Raw genomic sequence first — 23,325 nt, forward strand, 5'->3', positions numbered from 1 at the left:
TGACAGGATTTGGTTTGCTGCTGCTTGCTTTCCTTTGATCTTCTCTGCATTTCCTCTGAGTGGTCCAGCTTGATAATCCTTTGTGGTGTCTTTTATTGTTTTTCCTTCTTTTCATTCAGATTGTTTGCATTTTAATCTTTAGTCTTCCATTGGCTGCTTCATTTTTCAAATTATTTCCCTTTAGTTGCTCATTACAAGGTAAATTTAGGTGGGCTTTCAGGAGCTCATACTGAAAGCTGCTTGTCTCTCCACTGTTTGTCTCTTTCTCAGTTACATAGAGGGGCATTTACATTTTCTCTGAAACAAAAGAGGAGCAGGGCTGCTGTCCTATATGTTGCCTTTGATCTGTGTGCAGTCATCATCATTATTGCTGTGGTGAGATAATGTCTGATAATGATAATGACTGCACACAGGTCAAAGGAAATATACACTGCAGACATGTGCTTGTCTTTTCTTTCAGAGAAACAATGTAAACTCCATCCTCTACAATAAAACTCCAGTCCACACACTTGTTCAGAAAAGCATATTATTTGTGTTTTGTGTGGAAAATGTCCCCATTTATAAAAAATACTTATGAATTACAAATATAAGTAAAAAAAAAAATGATCACTTACACTAGCTGGCACAGCACTGCACTAGTTCCTTCTCAGGCATAAGCAGCTCCTCCCATCACATTCACAGCTCTCTGTGATGCTGCTCATTCACAGATCGGAAAAGCAGAGCCAGAAAGGGGAGGGCTTGAGAATACATCATTAACAGCTACAGAGTTTTCGGAGCAAAGCCACGACTGACTGATCAGTCGGCGATTTTATCAGGGCTGATTACAAGCACACAGAGCAGTGCAGAATGAAACAGAGAGCAGGGTAAGAGTCTGTTCTCATGATACCACTAATATATATTGTAAACTACATTAGGGTGTTTCGTCTCTGGTACACTTTAAGTTACTTTAATTCTCTTCCATGTATATTGTTGGTATGTATGATACAGCAAGCCAAGGACTCCTTTGCATAGCTCCCAACTGTCCCTCTTTGGGAACCAAATCTCTCTGTCCCTCTTTCTTACCCATTTGTCCCTCGTTCAGGACTGATGTACACATCTTTGTAAATAAACACATTTTTCAGTAGAAAAATACATATGACTCTAAATTATATTCCCATCCTAGTTTAAATTGATATATTTGTTATTTTCAAATGTTAATGTGAAGGAAAATTAACCAAAATAGAAAGGACCAGTTGGTTTGATCTATAAAACAACATATTTTTCTTATGAAAATGACAGGGGGTGTGGCTTAATTGTCCCTCTTTCTTATCTCACAAAGTTGGGAGGTATGCCTTTGCCAAAGCATGGAGAGAGGGGACAGCCCTGTCTTTGCCTCTGTATATCCGCCTCTGTATATCCTAAAAGGGCGGGAAAGATCAACTAGTATACCCAATATGTGCAATAGGCATGTCTATGTCTGTGACAGAAAGTGTCAAATCCCCACCTATGAAGACTGTTGAAGAGGGATTGATAAGTGACGGTGTAGATGGCTTTGCAGATGCCTATTGTCAAAGGGCCTGTTTATTGACAGAGACCTGTACCTGTTTATCCTTTGCAAATTTAAGTGTATTAACTTGCGTATGTTGTCACTAACTTGGTGATGTGGGATGAATTCCACCTGGTCTTTAGCTATAATGTGCTTAATGCCTTGGTTTATCCTTATTGACATAACCTTAGCTAGGAACATAAGATTGCTGTTTAAAATTGAAATTGGTCCAAATTTGACCACAGTGTGGTGTCTGTATTAGACTTGGGGATCATACAGACTCTAGCCATGAAAGACCCTGTGTGGAACTGTGTCCCCTTTTCTATGGTATTAAAAGCCCCAACTAAGAGTGAACTGAATATAGCACTATCGTTTTTGTATCATGCTACTAAGAACCTGCCAGGCCCCATCAGCTTATTAATACATGTGTATGTACATTGCCTAGCACACAAATAACTGTGCTGTGTTCCTTTTTTTCTTTCTCTGCCTGGAAGAGTAAAACATCAGGTATGTAAGTGGCAGTTCCTGTCTGAGTCAGGACTGGGTTAGACTACAGTGTAAACCTCACTGATAAGAAATTACAACTGTAAAGGTACGTACACACGTCCAACTTTTTCGAACAACTTGCCATCCGACTTATTGTTTGAACGACAAGTTGGATGTGTGTTGAGCGACTGATATCAGCCGGTTTGCACGATCCGCTCAGCGGACTCGTTGGACCGACTATCATTCAAATGAATTGTAAAGCTCGTACATGCCTGACTGCAGCCAACGACGGATCCATTGGCACCTCCCGTTGCGCGGGTTTTCAGCAGACAGTACATCATGTGTACAGTCTGTAGGCGGACTGACAAGGCTTTTTCTGAAGGATTTGCCGGGCGGATCGTTCAGAAACCTTATCAGACCGCCGACAGACTGTACACACTCTGTACTGTCTGCTGAAAACCCGCCCAGCGGGAGGTGGACCCGTCGTTGGCTGCAGTCAGGCCTGTGTACGAGCCTTAAGGTCTGTATGTATGTACAAACGACTTGTCCAACTAATAGACGTTCAAACAACAAGTTGTTTGATCAGTCATTTCATCTAGTTCATTGTTCTATTCAGACCATTGTCCATTATCAAGTTGGTTAAATGACATGTAAATTAGCATATCAGCTGCTTTGTTGGTCAGTGTGTACACAACGTCTGAACGATTTGTTTGCACTTCGAGTCGTTCAGTCGACCAGTTTAAACGACAATTAGGTGTAAAGTTGGACGTGTGTACGCACCTTAAAACTTTTTCCAAGCAGAAAATGGCTTCTGAGAGCAAGAAAGAGATTAAAAAAAGGTCAATGGTTAATAGATTTTAGCTCTGGCATACTTTAATGAATGTGTCATTGAGCAAATACGGTTACAGCACTCAGGTGTAACTGGGTAGAAGTGGCCTACCATTCAACTTACTCACTGTACTCATGAGAAGTTATGATCTTGGTCAGTAAATCCCTTTACCACTTCAATTCAAAATTCAGCAGATATATTTTAATTCACTGCAATTAAATTTTAACACAGCTGGTATTCTATATCTCTCCCCATACTCCTCCACGATAAAAGTAGGAATTGGATTTATGACTAACCATCCTCTTTGTTGTACTGTTTGAATGAATGACTTGAATAGTATGTTACCATCCCCAAACTAACCTCAGACCACTCTCCTATTTTCCTGAAACTAAACTGTAGCTAAGGTGACCCCCAGTCACTCTGCAAGCTTAACCAATTCTGGCTTTCTCAAGTTTTGTTACTCCAAAATCATGTGTTGATGACTGAGCTTTAGTGTGGGACAGTTTCAAAGAAACTCATATCACAGGATTATTAATTTGTGCTGTTCCCAACATTAAAGGGAGCAGTATAAAACAAAAATCAAATCAAATGATCCTAAAGTAGGTTCATATACGGTGTGGGCTTTGGGGGGCATCAAGCATTAACTTACCTTCAGGAGGCTGCTCCCTAGCTCTCTGTCTGTCTCCATCTTGCTTCTCCTTGTACTGCAGCTCGAAATAGCCACAGTAATGTCCACCTTCCTTTTCCTTGTGCCACAGATGAAGTAGCTCAAATTAGTTGTGGTGATGTTGTGTCTCCTGGCCACATTATGCATGTCAGCATTTCAGCAGGAGATGAAGTCCATTAATTATCATTGTTATTGATTTAAAAGCGTCAATTTCTGTGGCATTGTACAGAGTGTGATTGCATTTTCCAGCTGGGAGATGTAATCCCATTAATGGAAGTCATCTCCCAGCACGCATTGTTGTGGCATATAGATGGGGGTTAGCTAGCAGCCCCTGAAGGTAAATGAAAGCTTGCTGCCCCCAAAAAGCCCACATCATTTGCTTTTGTTTGTTTTTTTTTGTTTGTTTGTTTTACCTAGAAGCATCCAGGTGCTCTTTGAGAAATAAGGGAAAGCTGGAAAACTTGACTTAGTCAACCACATACCCATCCTCAAACAACACTATAGCTCCATTGTATTGTGATTAGGTCTCTGCCGTTCCAGGCAGCTGATACAGGTAAGGGACCAAATTACAACTTGTGCTTAGTATCAGATAATGGGAAATTAGACAAGCTAAATTCTCTAAATACATACAGGGTGCATTTCACTATGTTTTCCTTCTGTGCTGTTCAAGAGTTCACATCCACTTTAACGCGTTATGCTACTGACCATTGTGAATCTAGCCTGAACATTGTACTCGCCAGGGATGCCCTCTATCCCCATTACTTAACACACTGTCAGCTGAGCCTCTTGCCTGTAAGATTGGAGCCTCTCCAAATATCAAAGGGCTTCTTCGAGGAAATACACAAAAAAGCATGTATGCTGATGACACTGTAATATATGAAGGTGACCCATTTGACTCCTTGCAGCAAGCAAATGATGCAAAGCCTATTATTAGTCAGATTTTCTCATAAACTGAAACAAATTGGTAATTTTTCATTCATACACAATCCTTGATCTTTCTATCCCCCTTCCTTACTTGTCAGTATACAAGCATTTAAATATCTTAGGCTAACGCTACAAGCATTTTCTAAAAAGTATTTTATAGACAATGTCCTCCTCCTAGCCCTTACCCAGCATAAACTAAGTGCTTGGACTAAACTTACTCTATCAGCCTCTGGACGAGTAAATCTTATAAAAATGGTATTTTTACCTAAAATACTTAACATCTTCACTATACATCCCAAAAGGCATAAAAAAGGCATATCCAGAGTTAGGAGCAGTTGAAAAAGTTGCGGCCAAAAATGGGTGCAATTGTTATTTATCAATATATTTGGGTGCAATTTATCCTAATATAGAAAGCCGTTACGCTATTTAGCGGGCAGCTGCAATTAAATTTAAATTTATCATTATTATTAGCAGGGATCAGGGTTTGTTAAGGTTAGGCACCACCAAGGGGGTCTTAGGGTTAGGCACCACCAGGGGGGTCTTAGGGTTAGGCACCACCAGGGGGGTCTTAGGGTTAGGCACCACCGGGGGAGACAGGGTTAGGCACCACCAAGGGGTCTTAGGGTTAGGCACCACCAGGGGGGTCTTAGGGTTCTTTGTGAGAGTAGTATAATATAACAAGCTGCTGAACTGCGCTCTCCACCATTCCTATAGAATATAAAACAAATTCCACATAGCGTAACTCTGTAAACCGTACACATTCACCCGTGTCACATTGTTTAAAGTGCAGCACTTGTGAATCCTCTCCCAATGCATAATTCGCTCACCATATTATAACTAGAGATGGCCCAAACCTCCGATTTTCGGTTCGCGAACTTCCTTGAAAGGTTCGGTTCGCGCAAACTTTTGCGAACCGCAATAGACTTCAATGGGGAGGCGAACTTTGAAAACTAGAAAAAAATTATGCTGGCCACAAAAGTGATGGAAAAGATGTTTCAAGGGGTCTAACACCTGGGGGGGCATGGCGGAGTGAGATACATGCCAAAAGTCCCGGGGAAAAATCTGGATTTGACGCAAAGCAGCGTTTTAAGGGCAGAAATCCCATTGAATGCTTAATTGCAGGCCTAAAGTGCTTTAAAACATCTTGCATGTGTATACATCAATCAGGGAGTGTAATTAGTGTACTGCTTCACACTGACACACCAAACTCACTGTGTAACCCACCGCAAACAGCTGTTTGCGTAGTGACGGCCATGCTGGACTGGTGCGCACCATGGCGAGAGTGCAGGCCGTGGCGGTTTTCAAGCCCATATGGTCGCCGGGCTGTGGTAGCTCAGTGATAGAACAACAGTGACTGTCCAGCTGATCAAATTTGGTCTGTCCGCAATGAAGCAACGACCTTCTCTTTGGTGTGCCACCCCCCGAGACACTCATATAGCCGGCGGTCATTGCTTCGTTGTAATACGCAAGCCCCTCCACCACGGCAAGGTAATTATCACGAAGGGGAATGGGCACATGTACATGCCTTTTGTTTTGTTGTTGCAGCTGCAGTGCAGTCAGAATTAGGCAGGCATGTACACGCACCAGAAAAATTAGTATAGCGGCCGCTGCTAGCAGCGGCCTTAAAAATTCAGGAATCCGCCTGGAGTCCTGGACCCTGTTGGTGGTGGCGGAGAAGGCAGTCAAGCGGCCTGCGGGCAGAGGTGCTGTGTGGGGAGCGACTTAGTCTTGGGGCAGGCAGTCACATGGCATGCAGGCAGAGATGCTGTGTGTGGGGACTGACTTAGTCTTTGGGCAGGCCTGAGCGTGCTTTGCAGACCAGGCATCCGTGGTCAGATGGACCCTTGACCCAACGCTGTGTGTCAGAGATGTCACCACTTGCCTTTCAACATCATGGTACAGTTTAGGTATCGCCTTTTTTGAGAAAAAATTGCGGCCTGATATCTTCCACTGTGGTGTGTGGCTTTGCTTTTGTGTGCTGCTTTTCCTCAAGTGGTCATCGCATTGCAGTTTGTGCTTTGTAATCATGTGCCTTCGTAAGGTAGTTGTCCCTACGCGGGTCTTGGTCTTTCCACGGCTCAATTTTCGATGGCAGAGAGTACAGATGGCATTGCTCTCATCTGAGGCAAACACAAAAAAAAAATCCACACCGCTGAGCCGTGGGGTGATGGCACTTTGGTGGTGACGGCCGACTGAGTGTTAAGTGGGTTGCCAGAATCCGAGCAGGAGGAGGAAGATACAGTGGTGTGAAAAACTATTTGCCCCCTTCCTGATTTCTTATTCTTTTGCATGTTTGTCACACTTAAATGTTTCTGGTATATAAGGACCAGCCAGTGAGTCGTTATATATAAACAATATAATTTATTATAAAATCTCCAGGCATGCTTGGAGATTTTATAATAAATTATATTGTTTATATATAACAACTCTTTGGCTGGTCCTTATATACCTGAGGGTGGTAACCACCAACCCCCCTCCTTTTAAACGTTTTTTAAACATTTTATTCTAATTTGGCGCCTCTGTTATCACACATTTCTATCTACGTCCTGACAATATTGGGGGTTGATGGCACGTGCCTTCTTCTGAACACTGTACTTTGGTCGAGGGCCGCACGACAGCACGACCTCGAACAGACCTGCCAGGTGACCTGCCTCTGCCTTTTGTTTTGTCCATATTGGGGGGGGATGAAGTGAAAGGTATGCACTGACTTGACTAATACAATGTGCAGTCACACAGGTGCAGTTAACAGGTATGCACGGAGTGGTATATCACACTGCGTGCACTCACGTAGGTAGGTGTATATCACACTGCGTCACTCACGTAGGTAGGTGGGCGCACTGAACACAACAGGTAGGTATTTTCAGTGATGAGGTGGATGCACTCAACACAAAAGGTTGGTATATGCAGTGATGAGGTGGGTTCACTGAACACAACAGGTAAATATATGCAGTGATGAGGTGGATGCACTCAACACAAAAGGTAGGTACAGGTCCTTCTCAAAAAATATATTATATTGTGATAAAGTTCATTATTTTCTGTAATGTACTGATAAGCTTTAGACTTTCATATATTTTAGATTCATTACACACAACTGAAGTAGTTCAAAGCCTTTTATTGTTTTAATATTGATGATTTTGGCATACAGCTCATGAAAACCCAAAATTCCTATCTCAAAAAATTAGCATATCATGAAAAGGTTCTCTGTTATTTAACGTTGCACTTAAATTGTTATTTATTGATATTGCTAGTAATATCATTATTTAACGTTGCGCCTAAATTAGCTTGCGACTTTTTCGAATGTATGCCCAGAGGTATGGGTTGGACAAGTATAACATTGCTCTTTCAAACCACAAAATCCCTCACTTTATATTTATGCACATTCAATGAGAGGCCTACTTCTCCCATATCTTATGGAATTTAGTTAATGTTTCCCTTTGCGTATGCACTGTCTTTGTATAGGGGACTGCTCTATCAATTCCTTAATTCCAATTGGAGAAATTGGGGACTCTTCAGAAAGCCATTTCAGAACTATCTTCTGCCTGACACAAAACATGTTTTGATTATAAATGCTTTGCATTGGTTCATCCGATATTATACACAAAATGCAGATTTTGCCATTTAGCTCAATTGGGTAGCCCATCTTATCATGTAAAAACTTGACCAAAATGATGCTATAGGAGTTCCTTCCCTGGTGTAATTTGTATAGTCGTGTGAGGCATTTTCTCAAGCAAGGAGACCACCTGTGAAGTCTCCTCCCATTCCTTTTCTACTTCAAGACTACAACTGTCCCATTTCTCTCTTAAAGGAATTGGTATAGGGCTTGGATTTAGCAGTAACAGTCATAGAATATAAAAATCCAATAAGGTGTGTGTAGGGGCCTTCACAAACCAGTTGCAAAAGTGAACAAGTATCTACCAATATATGTGCACCATGAAATTGTGCTGTAATAGCATGCTGCAATTGTAAGTATCTAAAGAATGAGAATAAGATCATTTAGATTTAAGGGAGTCATAGGTGATTAATTTATTGTTTTTCACTATCTGCCCTAAAACCACAACACCATTAACCACTTTACCCCCACGCGTACGAATTTCTCCGTCCCTTTTTCCATCCTTTAACCCCCAGGGACGGAGAAATCTGTACTTTCCGCGCTCCCACCGCTGCCCGCGCTCCCGCTCGCTCTAGCGCGCACTCCCGCTCGTAAACACGCCGCCGGCCGCTCGCCCGGAGATAAATGAACGGGAAAATCCATTCCCGTTCGTTGATCTAAGCTCCGCAATGATCTGCTGCTTCATTGCGCGATCATTGTGAAAGAAAAAACTTTCTCAGCCTCCTAGTACTTCCTGCAAGCGTCCAAACAAAAAGTTACTGTTGCCATCTTGTGGCCAAATAGTAAAACTACACCCTAAAGCATTTTTTTACATACAAATAAATTAGTTTTACGCTAAAAATTAACTCCTTACCTCCCACACTCCCCAATTTTAAATTAATTAAAAAAATAAATAAAAAAATTATAATTAAAAAAAATACATAAATAGTTACCTTAGGTACTGAACTTTTTAAATATTTATGTCAAGAGGGTATAACACTGTTACTTTATAAACTATGGGCTTGTAATTAGGGATGGACGCAAAACTGAAAAAAATTCACCTTTATTTCCAATTAAAATATTGGTGCCAAACATTGTGATAAGGACATGATTTAAACGGTTTTATAACCGGGACAAATGGGCAAATACATTTCATGGGTTTTAATTACAGTAGCATGCATTATTTAAAAACTATAAAGTCCGAAAACTGAAAAATAATAAATTTTTTCCCACATTTTTTCCTATTTTCCCATTAAAACACATTTAGAATAAAATCATTCTTGGCACAATGTCCCACCTAAAGAAAGCCTAATTGGTGGCGAAAAAAACAAGATATAGTTCATTTCATTGTGATAAGTAATGATAAAGTTATAGACGAATTAATGGAAGGGGCGCTGAAAGGCAAAAATTGCTCTGGTGGTCAAGGGGTAAAACCCCTCAGTTGGGAAGTGGTTAAAGGGAACCTGAAGTGAGGAAAATTATTTAAAATAAACACATGACATAGCTGCAAATGAATATTTTATACTAACCTCACCGTCAGTTCCTCTCAGAGGCTCACCATTTTCTTCTTACAGTGTTCCCTTCCAGTTCTGACAATATTTTGTCAGAACTGAAATATACCAGTTGCTTTCAGTTATATATCAGCAGCTGTCAGTTACAACTGAATGTGCAAGGCAATGTCCATGTTTCCCTATGGCTGAAGTGGGTGATATTACAGTTTAACAGTGTGCTGACCAGGGAGCTGTTAGCGGGTAATGGCCATTTTTAAAATGGAGGACAGAGAAATCCATTGATCACAGTGGACAAACAGGACGCAGGAGAGGAGAAAGCGATTGAGTAGTAGACTACACAGGAGATAAGTATGACCTATGTATGGTTATTTTGACTTTTTATTTTCAGTTCAGGTTCTCTTTAACTATCTAATAACTAGTATCCTACATTTGAGCTAATTCTGGGAGAGAGGGGTTTTGCCATAATAGAGTGTAAAATTAATTCTTATCATGCACATATATTTTGTTACCCATTTCCACATTGTAGTTGCCTGTACCAATTTGGTATTATTAGACAACACCTTTTATGGGATCACATTTTTTTAGCAAGTCTAGAGGGAAGTTAACCACTTCCCGACCGCCGTATATACAATTGGCGGCCGGGAAGTGCACCCCGCAAGGACCGCCGTATAGACAAATGGCGGCGATCCTTGTAGGGGCATGGGCGGAGCGATCGCGTCATCCGTGACGCGATCCTCTGCCTCCGCCTGGCGCCGCTCACCCGCCGCAACATCCCGCCGGCCATACGGAAGCGCCGGCGGGATGTTAACCCGACGATCGCCGCATACAAAGTGTATAATACACTTTGTAATGTTTACAAAGTGTATTATACAGGCTCCCTCCTGCCCTGGTGGTCCCAGTGTCCGAGGGACCACCAGGGCAGGCTGCAGCCACCCTAGTCTGCACCAAGCCCACTGATTTCCCCCCCCCCTGCCCCAGATCGCCCACAGCACCCATCAGACCCCCCCCCCTGCCCACCCCCCAGACCCCTGTTTGCACCCAATCACCCCCCTAATCACCCATCAATCACTCCCTGTCACTATCTGTCAACGCTATTTTTTTTATCCCCCCCCCCCTGCCCCCTGCTCCCTCCTGATCACCCCCCCACCCCTCAGATTCTCCCCAGACCCCCCCCCCCCCCGACCCCCCCCACCCCCTCCCCATGTACTGTATGCATCTATCCCCCCTGATCACCTGTCAATAACCCATCAATCACCCCCTGTCACTGCCACCCATCAATCAGACCCTAACCTGCCCCTTGCGGGCAATCTGATCACCCCCCCCACACCAATAGATCGCCCGCAGATCCGACATCAGATCACATCCCAAATCCATTGTTTACATCTATTCTCTCCTCTAAACACCCACTAATTACCCATCAATCACCCCCTATCACCACCTGTCACTTTTACCTATCAGATCAGACCCTAATCTGCCCCTTGTGGGCACCCAATCACCCACCCACACGCTCAGATTGCCCTCTGACCCCCCCTTATCAATTCACCAGTGCATTAATTACATCTGTTCTTCCCTGTAATAACCCACTGATCACCTGTCAATCACCTGCCAATCACCTATCACCCATCAATCACCACCTGTCACCCCCTGTCACTGCCACCCATCAATCAGCCCCTAACCTGCCCCTTGCGGGCAATCTGATCACCCACCCACACCATTAGATCGCCCGCAAACCCGCCGTCAGATTACCTCCCAAATGTATTGTTTACATCTGTTATCTTCTCTAAACACCCACTAATTACCCATCAATCACCCCCTATCACCACCTGTCACTGTTACCTATCAGATCAGACCCTAATCTGCCCCTTGCGGGCACCCAATCACACGCTCAGATTGCCCTCAGTCCCCCCCCCCCTTATCAATTCGCCAGTGCATTAATTACATCTGTCCTTCCCTGTAATAACCCACTGATCACCTGTCAATCACCTGCCAATCACCTATCACCCATCAATCACACCCTGTCACCCCCTGTCACTGCCACCCAACAATCAGCCCCTAACCTGCCCCTTGTGGGCAATCTGATCACCCACCCACACCAATAGATCGCCCGCAGATCCGACATCAGATCACCACCCAAGCGCAGCGTTTACATCTATTCTCTCCTCTAAACACCCACTAATTACCCATCAATCACCCATCAATCATCCCCTATAACCACCTGTCACTGTTACCCATCAGATCAGACCCTAATCTGCCCCTTGCGGGCACCCAATCACCCGCCTACACGCTCAGATTGCCCTCAGACCCCCCCTTATCAATTCGCCAGGGCATTATTTACATCTGTCCTTCCCTGTAATAACCCACTGATCACCTGTCAATCACCTATCAATCACCCCCTGTCACTGCCACCCATCAATCACCCCCTGTCACTGCCACCCATCAATCAGCCCCTAACCTGCCCCTTGCAGGCAAACTGATCACCCACCCACACCAATAGATCGCCCGCAGATCCGACATCAGATCACCACCCAAGCGCAGTGTTTACATCTATTCTCTCCTCTAAACACCCACTAATTACCCATCAATCACCCATCAATCACCCCCTATCACCACCTGTCACTGTTACCCATCAGATCAGACCCTAATCTGCCCCTTGCGGGCACCCAATCACCTGCCTACACGCTCAGATTGCCCTCAGACCCCCCCCTTATTAATTCGCCAGTGCAATATTTACATCTGTTCTCCCCTGTAATAACCGACTGATTACCTGTCAATCACCTATCAATCACCCATCAATCACCCCCTGTCACTGCCACCCATCAATCACCCCCTGTCACTGCCACCCATCAATCAGACCCTAACCTGCCCCTTGCGGGCAATCTAATCACCCACCCACACCAATAGATCGCCCGCAGATCCGACGTCCGATCACCTCCCAAGTGCAGTGTTTACATCTGTTCTCTACCCTAAACACCCACTAATTACCCATCAATCACGCCCTGTCACTGCTACCTATCAGATTAGACCCCTATCTGCCCCTAGGGCACTCAATCACCCGCCCACACCCTCAGAATGCCCTCAGACCCCAGCCCTGATCACCTCGCCAGTGCATTGCTTGCATCTATTCCCCCCTCTAATCACACCTTGAGACACCCATCAATCACCTCCTGTCACCCCCTAGCACACCTACCCATCAGATCAGGCCCTAATTTGCCCCGTGTGGGCTCCTGATCACTCGACTAAACCCTCAGATCCCCCTCAGACCCCCTTCCGATCACCTCCCCAGTGCATTGATTGCATCTATTTTCCCCTCTAACCACCCCCTGAGACACCCATCAATCACCTCCTGTCACCCCCCTAGCACTCCTATCCATCAGATCAGGCCCAATACAACCTGTCATCTAAAAGGCCACCCTGCTTATGACCGGTTCCACCAAATTCGCCCCCTCATAGACCACCTGTCATCAAAATTTGCAGATGCTTATACCCCTGAACAGTCATTTTGAGACATTTGGTTTCCAGACTACTCACGGTTTAGGGCCCCTAAAATGCCAGGGCAGTATAGGAACCCCACAAATGACCCCATTCTAGAAAGAAGACACCCAAAGGTATTCCGTTAGGAGTATGGTGAGTTCATAGAAGATTTTATTTTTTGTCACACGTTAGCGGAAAATGACATTTTGTGAAAAAAAAACCATTAAAATCAATTTCCGCTAACTTGTGACAAAAAAATAAAAACTTCTATGAACTCACCATACTCCTAACGGAATACCTTGGGGTGTCTTCTTTCTAAAATGGGGTCATTAGTGGGGTTCCTATACTGCCCTGGCATTTTAGGGGCCCTAAACCGTGAGGAGTAGTCTTGAAACAAAAATGACCTGTGAAATCCTAAAGGTACCCATTGGACTTTGGGCCCCTTAGCGCAGTTAGGGTGCAAAAAAGTGCCACACATGTGGTATCGCCGTACTCGGGAGAAGTAGTACAATGTGTTTTGGGGTGTATTTTTACACATACCCCTGCTGGGTGGGAGAAATACCTCTGTAAATGACAATCTTTTGATTTTTTTTTACAAATAAAATCTTCTATGAACTCACCGTACTACTAAGGGAATACCTTGGGGTGTCTTCTTTCTAAAATTGAGTCATTTGTGGGGTTCCTATACTGTCCTGGCATTTTAGGGGCCCTAAACCGTGAGGAGTAGTCTTGAAACGAAATTTCTCAAAATGACCTGTGAAATCCTAAAGGTACTCATTGGACTTTGGGCCCCTTAGCGCAGTTAGGGTGCAAAAAAGTGCCACACATGTGGTATCGCCGTACTCAGGAGAAGTAGTATTAGTGGGGTATTTGTACACATACCCATGCTGAGTGGGAGAAAGATCTCTGTAAATGGACAATTGTGTGTAAAAAAAATTAAAAAATTGTCATTTACAGAGATATTTCTCCCACCCAGCATGGGTATGTGTAAAAATACACCCCAAAACACATTATACTACTTCTCCTGAGTACGACAATACCACATGTGTGGCACTTTTTTGCAGCCTAACTGCGCTAAGGGGCCCAAAGTCCAATGAGCACCTTTAGGCTTTACAGGGGTGCTTACAAATTAGCACCCCCCAAAATGCGAGGACAGTAAACACACCCCACAAATGACCCCATTTTGGAAAGTAGACACTTCAAGGTATTTATTGAGGGGCATGTTGAGTCCATGGCAGATTTCATTTTTTTTTTGTTACAAGTTAGCAGAAATGGAAACCTTTTTTTTTGTGTGTGTGACAAACTGTCATTTTCCGCTAACTTGTGACAAAAATGTATATCTTCTATGAACTCACTATGCCTCTCAGTGAATACTTTGGGATGTCTTCTTTCCAAAATGGGGTCATTTGGGGGGTATTTATACTATCCTGGAATTCTAGCCCCTCATGAAACATGTCAGGTGGTCAGAAAAGTCATAGATGCTTGAAAATGGGAAAATTCACTTTTTGCACCATAGTTTGTAAACGCTATAACTTTTACCCAAACCAATAAATATACACTGAATGGTTTTTTTTTAATCAAAAACATGTTTGTCCACATTTTTCGCGCTGCATGTATACAGAAATTTTACTTTATTTGAAAAATGTCAGCACAGAAAGTTAAAAAAAATCATTTTTTTTGCCAAAATTCATGTCTTTTTTGATGAATATAATAAAAAGTAAAAATCGCAGGAGCAATCAAATAGCACCAAAAGAAAGCTTTATTAGTGACAAGAAAAGGAGCCAAAATTCATTTAGGTGGTAGGTTGTATGAGCGAGCAATAAACCGTGAAAGCTGCAGTGGTCTGAATGGAAAAAAAGTGACCGGTCCTTAAGGGGTAGAAAGCCCTAGGTCCTCAAGTGGTTAAAAGTCTTACAGTGCTCAGTGTAGCCCAATAATTCACAATTACTCTGCAATACCCCAATGAACCAATATGAGGTCTGTTGCAGCTGTAGTGCTACACGGTATTTATGAACTGAGGGAAGAGCAAGGCCCCCTTCATCAAAAGGGTTTTATTCCACACAACACTAAGGAATCAATCTTATTTCTTCAATGGTACATTAACAGGAAAGTTATGAAGAATATAAAGTATTTTTCGGAAGCAGCATAATCTGAACTATATTTATCCATGACACTAAGCAGTAGTTTACACCAGGCCCTACATTTGGCTTGAGTTAGTGCCATTAACAGATTTATTTCAGGGTTTAAGTAATTTTGCGGTTCACTGTGTATCTCTATGTATGCCTAAGTATTTAAAGATACCACACACTCTGAATGATTGGTACAGTGGATAACAATAATACACCACTTGGTACTGAAGACTACACCCCACAAGTACCTATAATCGTCTAGTGTAGCGATAATTTGATTGCAATAAATAAAATTAAAATAAATTATAAAATAGGCCTCCAATCCCTTATACCCACAGCACATATACAAGGAGAGACTTTTGTAGAAACAAGTGTATATACAGGTGAAGACAAGTCAGCTCTGACTTGGGCTGACAAACTGTTGTAGTACTGTTTGACCTGGTATGTGTGTGTGCAGGGCTTTTCAATCTTTTCACTAATTGTACCACTTTTATCACCTGAAAATGTTCAAGTACCACCCGTGCACCTGCGCAGTAGAGTGGACCCAATTGGGCTCGTCTGTTTCCACCGAAATCCGTGCGGAGAGCCACTACTGCTCATGCAGGCATGCTGACAAGGAGATCTTCAGGGGGTCCTATCACTGGATTCCCTCTACTGAGGAGGAATGGGGAAGCCTCTTTAGCATTAAGACATCCCCCCTGAGGTCCTCGCTGTTCTGCCCTGCAGAACAGTTCAGACCTCAGATCAGCGCTAATCTGACCACAGTGAAGAGACAGCCAGGCGAAAGGTGCACAGTGACAGCATGTACAGTGGTGTGAAAAACTATTTGCCCCCTTCCTGATTTCTTATTCTTTTGCATGTTTGTCACACTTAAATGTTTCTGCTCATCAAAAACCGTTAACCATTAGTTAAAGATAACATAATTGAACACAAAATGCAGTTTTAAATGATGGTTTTTATTATTTAGTGAGAAAAAAAACTCAAAACCTACATGGCCCTGTGTGAAAAAGAAATTGCCCCCTGAACCTAATAACTGGTTGGGCCACCCTTAGCAGCAATAACTGCAATCAGTCGTTTGCGATAACTTGCAACAAGTCTTTTACAGCGCTCTGGAGGAATTTTGTCCCACTCATCTTTGCAGAATTGTTGTAATTCAGCTTTATTTGAGGGTTTTCTAGCATGAACTGCCTTTTTAAGGTCATGCCACAACATCTCAATAGGATTCAGGTCAAGGCTTTGACTAGGCCACTCCAAAGTCTTCATTTTGTTTTTCTTCAGCCATTCAGAGGTAGATTTGCTGGTGTCTTTTGGGTCATTGTTCTGCTGCAGCACCCAAGATCGCTTCAGCTTGAGTTGACGAACAGATAGCCGGACATTCTCCTTCAGGATTTTTTGGTAGACAGTAGAATTCATGGTTCCATCTATCACAGCAAGCCTTCCAGGTCCTGAAGCAGCAAAACAACCCCAGACCATCACACTACCACCACCATATTTTACTGTTGGTATGATGTTCTTTTGCTGAAATGCTGTGTTACTTCTACGACAGATTTAACAGGACACGCACCTTCCAAAAAGTTCAACTTTTGTCTCGGCGGTCCACAAGGTATTTTCCCAAAAGTCTTGGCAATCATTGAGATGTTTTTTTAGCAAAATTGAGACGAGCCTTAATGTTCTTTTTGCTTAAAAGTGGTTTGTGCCTTGGATATCTGCCATGCAGGCCGTTTTTGCCCAGTCTCTTTCTTATGGTGGAGTCATGAACAATGACCCTGCAGTCCTTTAGATGTTGTCCTGGGGTCTTTTGTGGCCTCCCGGATGAGTTTTCTCTGCGCTCTTGGGGTAATTTTGGTCGGCCGGCCAAAACCATCATTTAAAACTGCATTTTGTGTTCAATTATGTTATCTTTGACTAATAGTTAACGTTTTTTGATGAGCAGAAACATTTAAGTGTGACAAACATGCAAAAGAATAAGAAATCAGGAAGGGGGCAAATAGTTTTTCACACCACTGTATACTTCAAATACAGGAAGTGAGCAGTGATGTCACTGTTACTGTGCACCGTTTGCCTGGCTGTCTCTTCACCACTGATCTGAGCGAGGAGTGAGCGAAGGGGAGATGAACATTGTGGATGCAAGATGGGACCAGGACAAGTGGCAGGCAAACCTAGTGTGTACCACTGAAAATCCCTGTGTGTGTGTGTGTGTGTGGGGGGGGGGGGGGGGTTTAAATGTCACTGTTTTTAATCTTTTTTGCTCCTGATGAGGCTTTTATTGGCATAGAGAGTGGGACTCACTATGTAAGTAGCGTACCCCCTTGTCTTCAACTGTATATACACTTGTTTCTACAACAGCCTCTCCTTGCATATGTGCTGTGGGTATAGGGGATTGGAGGCACGAGCAAGGAACCCTACCCAATCTATATAGTAGGATTGAGACCATGACATGTCTTCTTATTAAAGGAGACCCCAGATGCAGCGGCGCAACAGTTGCGTTAGCTGATCTATTCCTGTCTTTGCAGGTCTAAGCTAATGCTCATGTCTGACGGGAAGCCTCACTTCCTGGCAGCATGAAAAGCGCAATAGAATAGGGTGTAAAGAAGTCGCTGGGTAATTATATTGGCCAAACAAGTTCTTTACCCCGGAGGGGGGGGGGGTGTTACAGGCAATTGGATGAGGCAATGCACCCAGCGCTAAGCGCTGGTGAGTTCTGTAATAGGATATGACCCAATAGGTCTACTATGTCTCTATCATTGAAGTATTAAATACTAGCTCAAATTCCAAGACACTCACTTAGATATGCATTTTGATTTCATATTTTATAGTTCTTTATGGCACATGTTAATTGATAGCTGTTTATATCTGTAAACATAATTGCTTATCTTGGATTTCTTACCGCTGTTTTCTGGATAGTCTAATTTGCAATAATCTTTGGTCACTTTACCCAAAATATTCTTCATGACTTGTATTGTAAGCTACTGTACAAGATATAACTATGTTTTTCTGTCTTTTCTGTAAAGCTAAAGTAAAGAGACATTAAAATAAAAAGTCAGATACTTACCTATGGAGAGGAAAGGCTATGGATCTAATAGAGCCTTCCCATTACTCTCACAGTCCTCTCATTCCAGCTCTGTCACCCCCATTCAAATCTGCTTAGTACGGAGCAGCCCGTCTTCGGGAGCTCTCGGGTTTTCCAAAGCCTTTAGAGGATGCTCAGAACTGTATTCGACAAAGTTTATCTTAATTTCACTTCACATTAACTTAACTATAGCCTTAGTTTTTTTTGTTGCTCATCTATCTAACCACTAATTGGTACAAAACACACAATTTGCTCACTCCCAGCTAAAGCAATTTCCCACCTTTATTTGGTCAGCAGGCGCCAGTCAGCCAATCAGGTGTACTGTCATGCACCCTTTGTCTGCCATACCAAATCTATCAGGAATTGCATAAATTAGGTAACATTCAAGTGGGAGGCTTCGGTTGGACATAAGCATAGATTACATCTTTTATAGGGACGCCCCATGTAGGCACATCTCCCTCGCGGCCCCCTCCCTAACCACTCACCTGTCAACCGCATCCTGGAAGCTGCAAAAAAAAAATTAAAATCACAAACTGGTTCGCACGACAGCCGGGGGCCCCAGTCTCTCTCACTGGCTGGGGCACCCAAACCACCATGCGATACCCAGAGGGAAGTGCGGGTGGGCCCTGGACCTTTCACCCCCACTGCCTCCGAACTGAATGCTACAAAACACACAATTTGCTCACTCCCAGATAAAGCAATTTCTTACCTTCCACCCCACCCTTTAGATTGTAAGCCTCTGGCAGGGTCCTCCATTCCCTAGTGTAATCTACATGATCATGTACTCCTGTCCTATGACAGCCTGTACTTGTAGTACTGGGCCTACCTAACCAGCCCATATTGCATGATCATGTATTTTGTACAATTTGCATGTATAACTTTGTTCTATGTTGTATAACCTTGTTATGTCTGTCATCCTTGTATCATTGTATATATTTATTGTCCAGCGCTGCGTAATATGTTGGCGCTTTATAAATTCAATTATTAATAATAATAATAATACCTTTATTTGTTCAGCAGGCGCCAATCAGGTGTACTGTCATACACCCTTTGCCTGGCGTACCAAATGTAGCAGGAATTGCATACATTAGGTAACATTCAGGTGGGAGGCTTCGGTTGGACGTAATCGTAGATTACATCTTTTACAGGAATGCCCCGTGTAGGCACATTTCCCACACGGTCCCCTCCCTAACCACTCACCTGTCAACTGCATCCTGGAAGCTGCAAAAAAGATTTTAAAATCACAAACAATGGTTCGCACGACAGCCCCACTGCTAAGGGAGTTGATATTTGCTTGCTGTGCTGTGATGGTTAGTTTAATTACTGGAATGGAAAATTGCTTAATTTTAATCTCCTCCTCTGTATAATCCTGGCAAGGTGTTGTAATTGAATCAGGCCCTAGGTCTGAAACCCTAAACATTTCTGACAAAAATAACACTCTCCAAATTGCCATGAACACCTGTAACAAATGGCTTCAGACCAATACAGTGCTCACAATTTTTCAAAACTGCTAGTATCCTTAAGATAACATTCTTTTTATGATATGCACGACAGCCTTACTGAAAAGGCAAAACTATTTTTGTTCTTGTTATTCAACTTTACAATCTGGAAATTAAATAAATTCCCTAAGCTAACTTATTTTATTTTATTACTATTGTTTCAGGTAAACGTACAAAAAAAGGCATGGCAACAGCTAAGCAGAGGCTTGGGAAGATCCTGAAAATCCATCGAAATGGAAAGCTTCTTCTTTAGTTTTTGCTACCACAGACTTTTCCTTGCGGCTTGTTGACCCGCAAGCTGATGCTAGACTTTGAACTTTCACAGGACTGCAGTGGCACTCTGCAGAGTTTCTCGGAAAATCCTACCCTGCTGTACCTTCCTGCCACCACTTTAGTAATTCTTTTTAACTTTAGCAGTTAACCTGTAAAAAAACTGCTAATATTTTTTAATATGATGTCCTTTCTCAAATTGCTGAGAGTCACTAGTTTGCAGGAAAGAAGAAAACACACACACATATATCTCATTCCAGTTTTACAGGAAAAGTTTTAGGGGAAAATGCTTGGCCTCATTTTTCTTTTAAACACATCCAAAAATATGACGTGTAATTCACTGGTCAGGAATCCTGTTGATCATTGTTCATCCATGTGTGTTCATCCATCCATTAGTGAACACAGGGAACAGATAGGTCTTCAGCTGTGAGACACTTGGTGATTTGCCTTCTGCAGCTGAAAGAAGAGGCTTGCTGTACTAAACACTTGCCATTTAACTGCCTTGCAGCAGCAAGCTGGCACTATTTCCCAAATATGTGGGCTTCCTAAACCTGCTAAAAGCCAACTCCACCCAAAACATATTTCTGCTTTGCTTGAACAATAGTAAAATTAATGATCCTCTGTCTTTTAGATCTCTTGGACACTCCAAAGGCAAGATTTCTTCATGTAAGTTCACAATATTACCCCATAATGCCAGGCTTAATTAACTAGACTAGATTACTGCATTGGTCATGGGTTAAGCTGACCCATGTGTGTAAAAATGTATCCATGACACAGTGGGCTTAATATACAAATGCTCTACCATACTGGAGAACATGCACGATTGTGAAGAAAATAGCTTGGATTACATAACAGTTGTCTTTTGCTTACAAACCTTATCTATTTTATTTAACACCATAATGAGGGTTATTAAAATTTGAGTGGATTTTAGTTTGAGTGATTGAAGTGACATGCACACATCAACAGTGAGAACTTAAAAAAAAAAAAAAAAGAAGGTAAATCTAGGGGAGTGTGGATTTATTGTGTTACAGAAAAAGTTTTCACTTTGAGTGTGTGCATACAACTACAGTTGCACACACCATAAGTAATATTAGGCAAGGCTCTAATATGACCAATGTTAGGGTTATAAACTTTAGAGTCGTAATAACTAAAAAAAATGTTAAATAAGCATAGACTTCATTTGCAGGTTCACTTACAGGTTGTCTACAAATTTTTTCCATCACAGATAACCAAACCATAATCAGGTCTATCACATCTTTATGTTCATAATTAAAATCCAGCAGCACAGATCACTTATTTATTTTTAAATGATTCATATTCTGCCTTTGATCCAATTCTAGCTACAGTAGCAATCAAAGGTATGTGAACCCTTTGGAATTATATGGATTTCTGCACAAATTGGTCATAAAATGTGATCTGAACTTTATCTAAGTCACAACAACAGACAATCACAGGCTGCTTAAACTAATACCGCACAAATATTTAAATGTTTCCATGTTTATATTGTACACACAATGTAAACATTCACAGTGCGGGTGGAAAAAGTATGTGAACCCTTAGAGCTAATTGGAGTGAGGTGTCAGCCAGCTGGAGTCCAATCAATGAGATGAGATTGGCGGTGTTGGTTACAGTGCCCTGCTTTATAAAATACACACCAGTTTTGGGTTTGTTTTTCCCAAGAAGCATTGCCTGATGTGAATGATGCCTTGCGTAAAAGCTCTTAGAAGACCTACGATAAAGAATTGATGATTTGCATAAAGCTGGAAAGGGTTATAAAAGTATCTCCAAAAGGCTTGCTGTTCATCAGTCCACGGTAAGACAAATTGCCTATAAATGGAGAAAGTTCAGCACTGCTGCTACTCTCCCTATGAGTGGTAGTCCTGTAAATATAGCTGCAACAGCACAGTGCAGAATGCTCAATGAGGTGAAGAAAAATCCTAGAGTGTCATCTAAAGACTTACAAACGTCTCTGGCACATGCTAACATCCCTGTTAGTGAATCTTTGATGTGCAAAACACTAAACAAGAATGGAGTTCATGAGAGCATACTACAGAGGAAGCCACTGCTCTCCCAAAAAAATTGCTGCACGTTTAAGGTTTTCAAAAGAGCACCTGGATGTTCCACAGCAGTACTGGCAAAATATTTGTTTGTAATTCACTTTTTCTCCCGAGTTTTCACCAAGGTGATATTTTCACAACTTGTCATAAAATGCTTTTTAAGTCACCAGCCAGCAAGAAAATACTCACAATAAATTTGATAGTACCTTTTCACCAACTTTTGGGTACTTTTACATTTGTAAAATGCTGAAAATTTAGTTTAAAGAGCTGATGAAAATTATCTCATAGGAGAACACTCAGGTGAAAAAAATAATTGCATATGAGCCCATGTGTGGAGAAAAAGAGGCACAGCACACAAAAATAAAAACCTCATCCGAACTGTGAAGTATGGTGGTGGGGCATCATGGTTTGGGCTGCTTTGCTGCGTCAGGGCCTGGACACATTGCTATCATCGTAGGAAAAATGAATTCCCAAGTTTAGCAAGACATTTTGCAGGAGGACTTAAGGCCATCTGTCCTCCAGCTGGAGCTCAGCAGACAATTGTTGTTGCAACAGGACAACGACCCAAAGCATAGAAGTAAATCAACAACAGAATGGCTTAAACAGAATAAAATACGACTTCTGGAGTGGCCCAGTCAGAGTCCTGCCCTCAACCTGATTGAGATGCTGTGGCTTGACCTCAAGAAAGTGATTTACGCCAGACATCCCAGGAATATTCAGCAAAGGAAAAGAAGCACGTAGGGTGGCACTAGATGCTCTGATTGGCAGCTCCAAGGGGGTAGCAGGGGTTATACGCCGTGCCTCCGGAGTAACCAGGTACAATTGTAACAAAGGAAGGCAAACAGAGTCCGGGCACCAGCTAGCAAAGGTCATGCATAAACTCCTTTATTCCTTCCCCAAGATCCCTGACAGAAATTTGCAAGGCCTAACAGCCGTTTCACAGATGAATCTGCTTCTTCAGAGTTCTTCAGTTGCCTCTGAAGAAGCAGATTCATCTGTGAAACGGCTGTTAGGCCTTGCAAATTTCTGTCAGGGATCTTGGGGAAGGAATAAAGGAGTTTATGCATGACCTTTGCTAGCTGGTGCCCGGACTCTGTTTGCCTTCCTTTGTTACAATCCCAGGAATATTGCTGAACTGAAACAGTTCTGTAAAGAGGAATGGTCAAAAATTACCCCTGACCATTGTGCACGTCTGATCTGCAACTACAGGAAACATTTGGTTGAAGTTATTGGTGCCAAAGGAGGTTCAACTAGCTATTAAATCCAAGGGTTCAGATACTTTTTCCACCTGCACTGTG

The 23,325-nt window shown here is 42.6% G+C and overlaps 1 protein-coding gene across 1 annotated transcript in view; it reads left to right on the top strand.

Annotated features, from left to right (window-relative positions):
• The window catches only part of PHF2 (PHD finger protein 2), a 762,463-nt gene extending 741,173 nt beyond the window's left edge, over positions 1-21,290 (top strand). Inside the window, exon 22 of the mRNA XM_068253616.1 lies at positions 19,865-21,290. Coding sequence (XP_068109717.1) covers positions 19,865-19,953 — 89 coding nt within the window. The 3' untranslated portion in view covers positions 19,954-21,290. The remainder of the gene's footprint in view (positions 1-19,864) is intronic.
• The last annotated feature ends 2,035 nt before the right edge of the window (positions 21,291-23,325 follow it).

The sequence above is a fragment of the Hyperolius riggenbachi genome, chromosome 9 (genome assembly GCF_040937935.1).
Source record: "Hyperolius riggenbachi isolate aHypRig1 chromosome 9, aHypRig1.pri, whole genome shotgun sequence".
NCBI lineage: Eukaryota > Metazoa > Chordata > Amphibia > Anura > Hyperoliidae > Hyperolius > Hyperolius riggenbachi.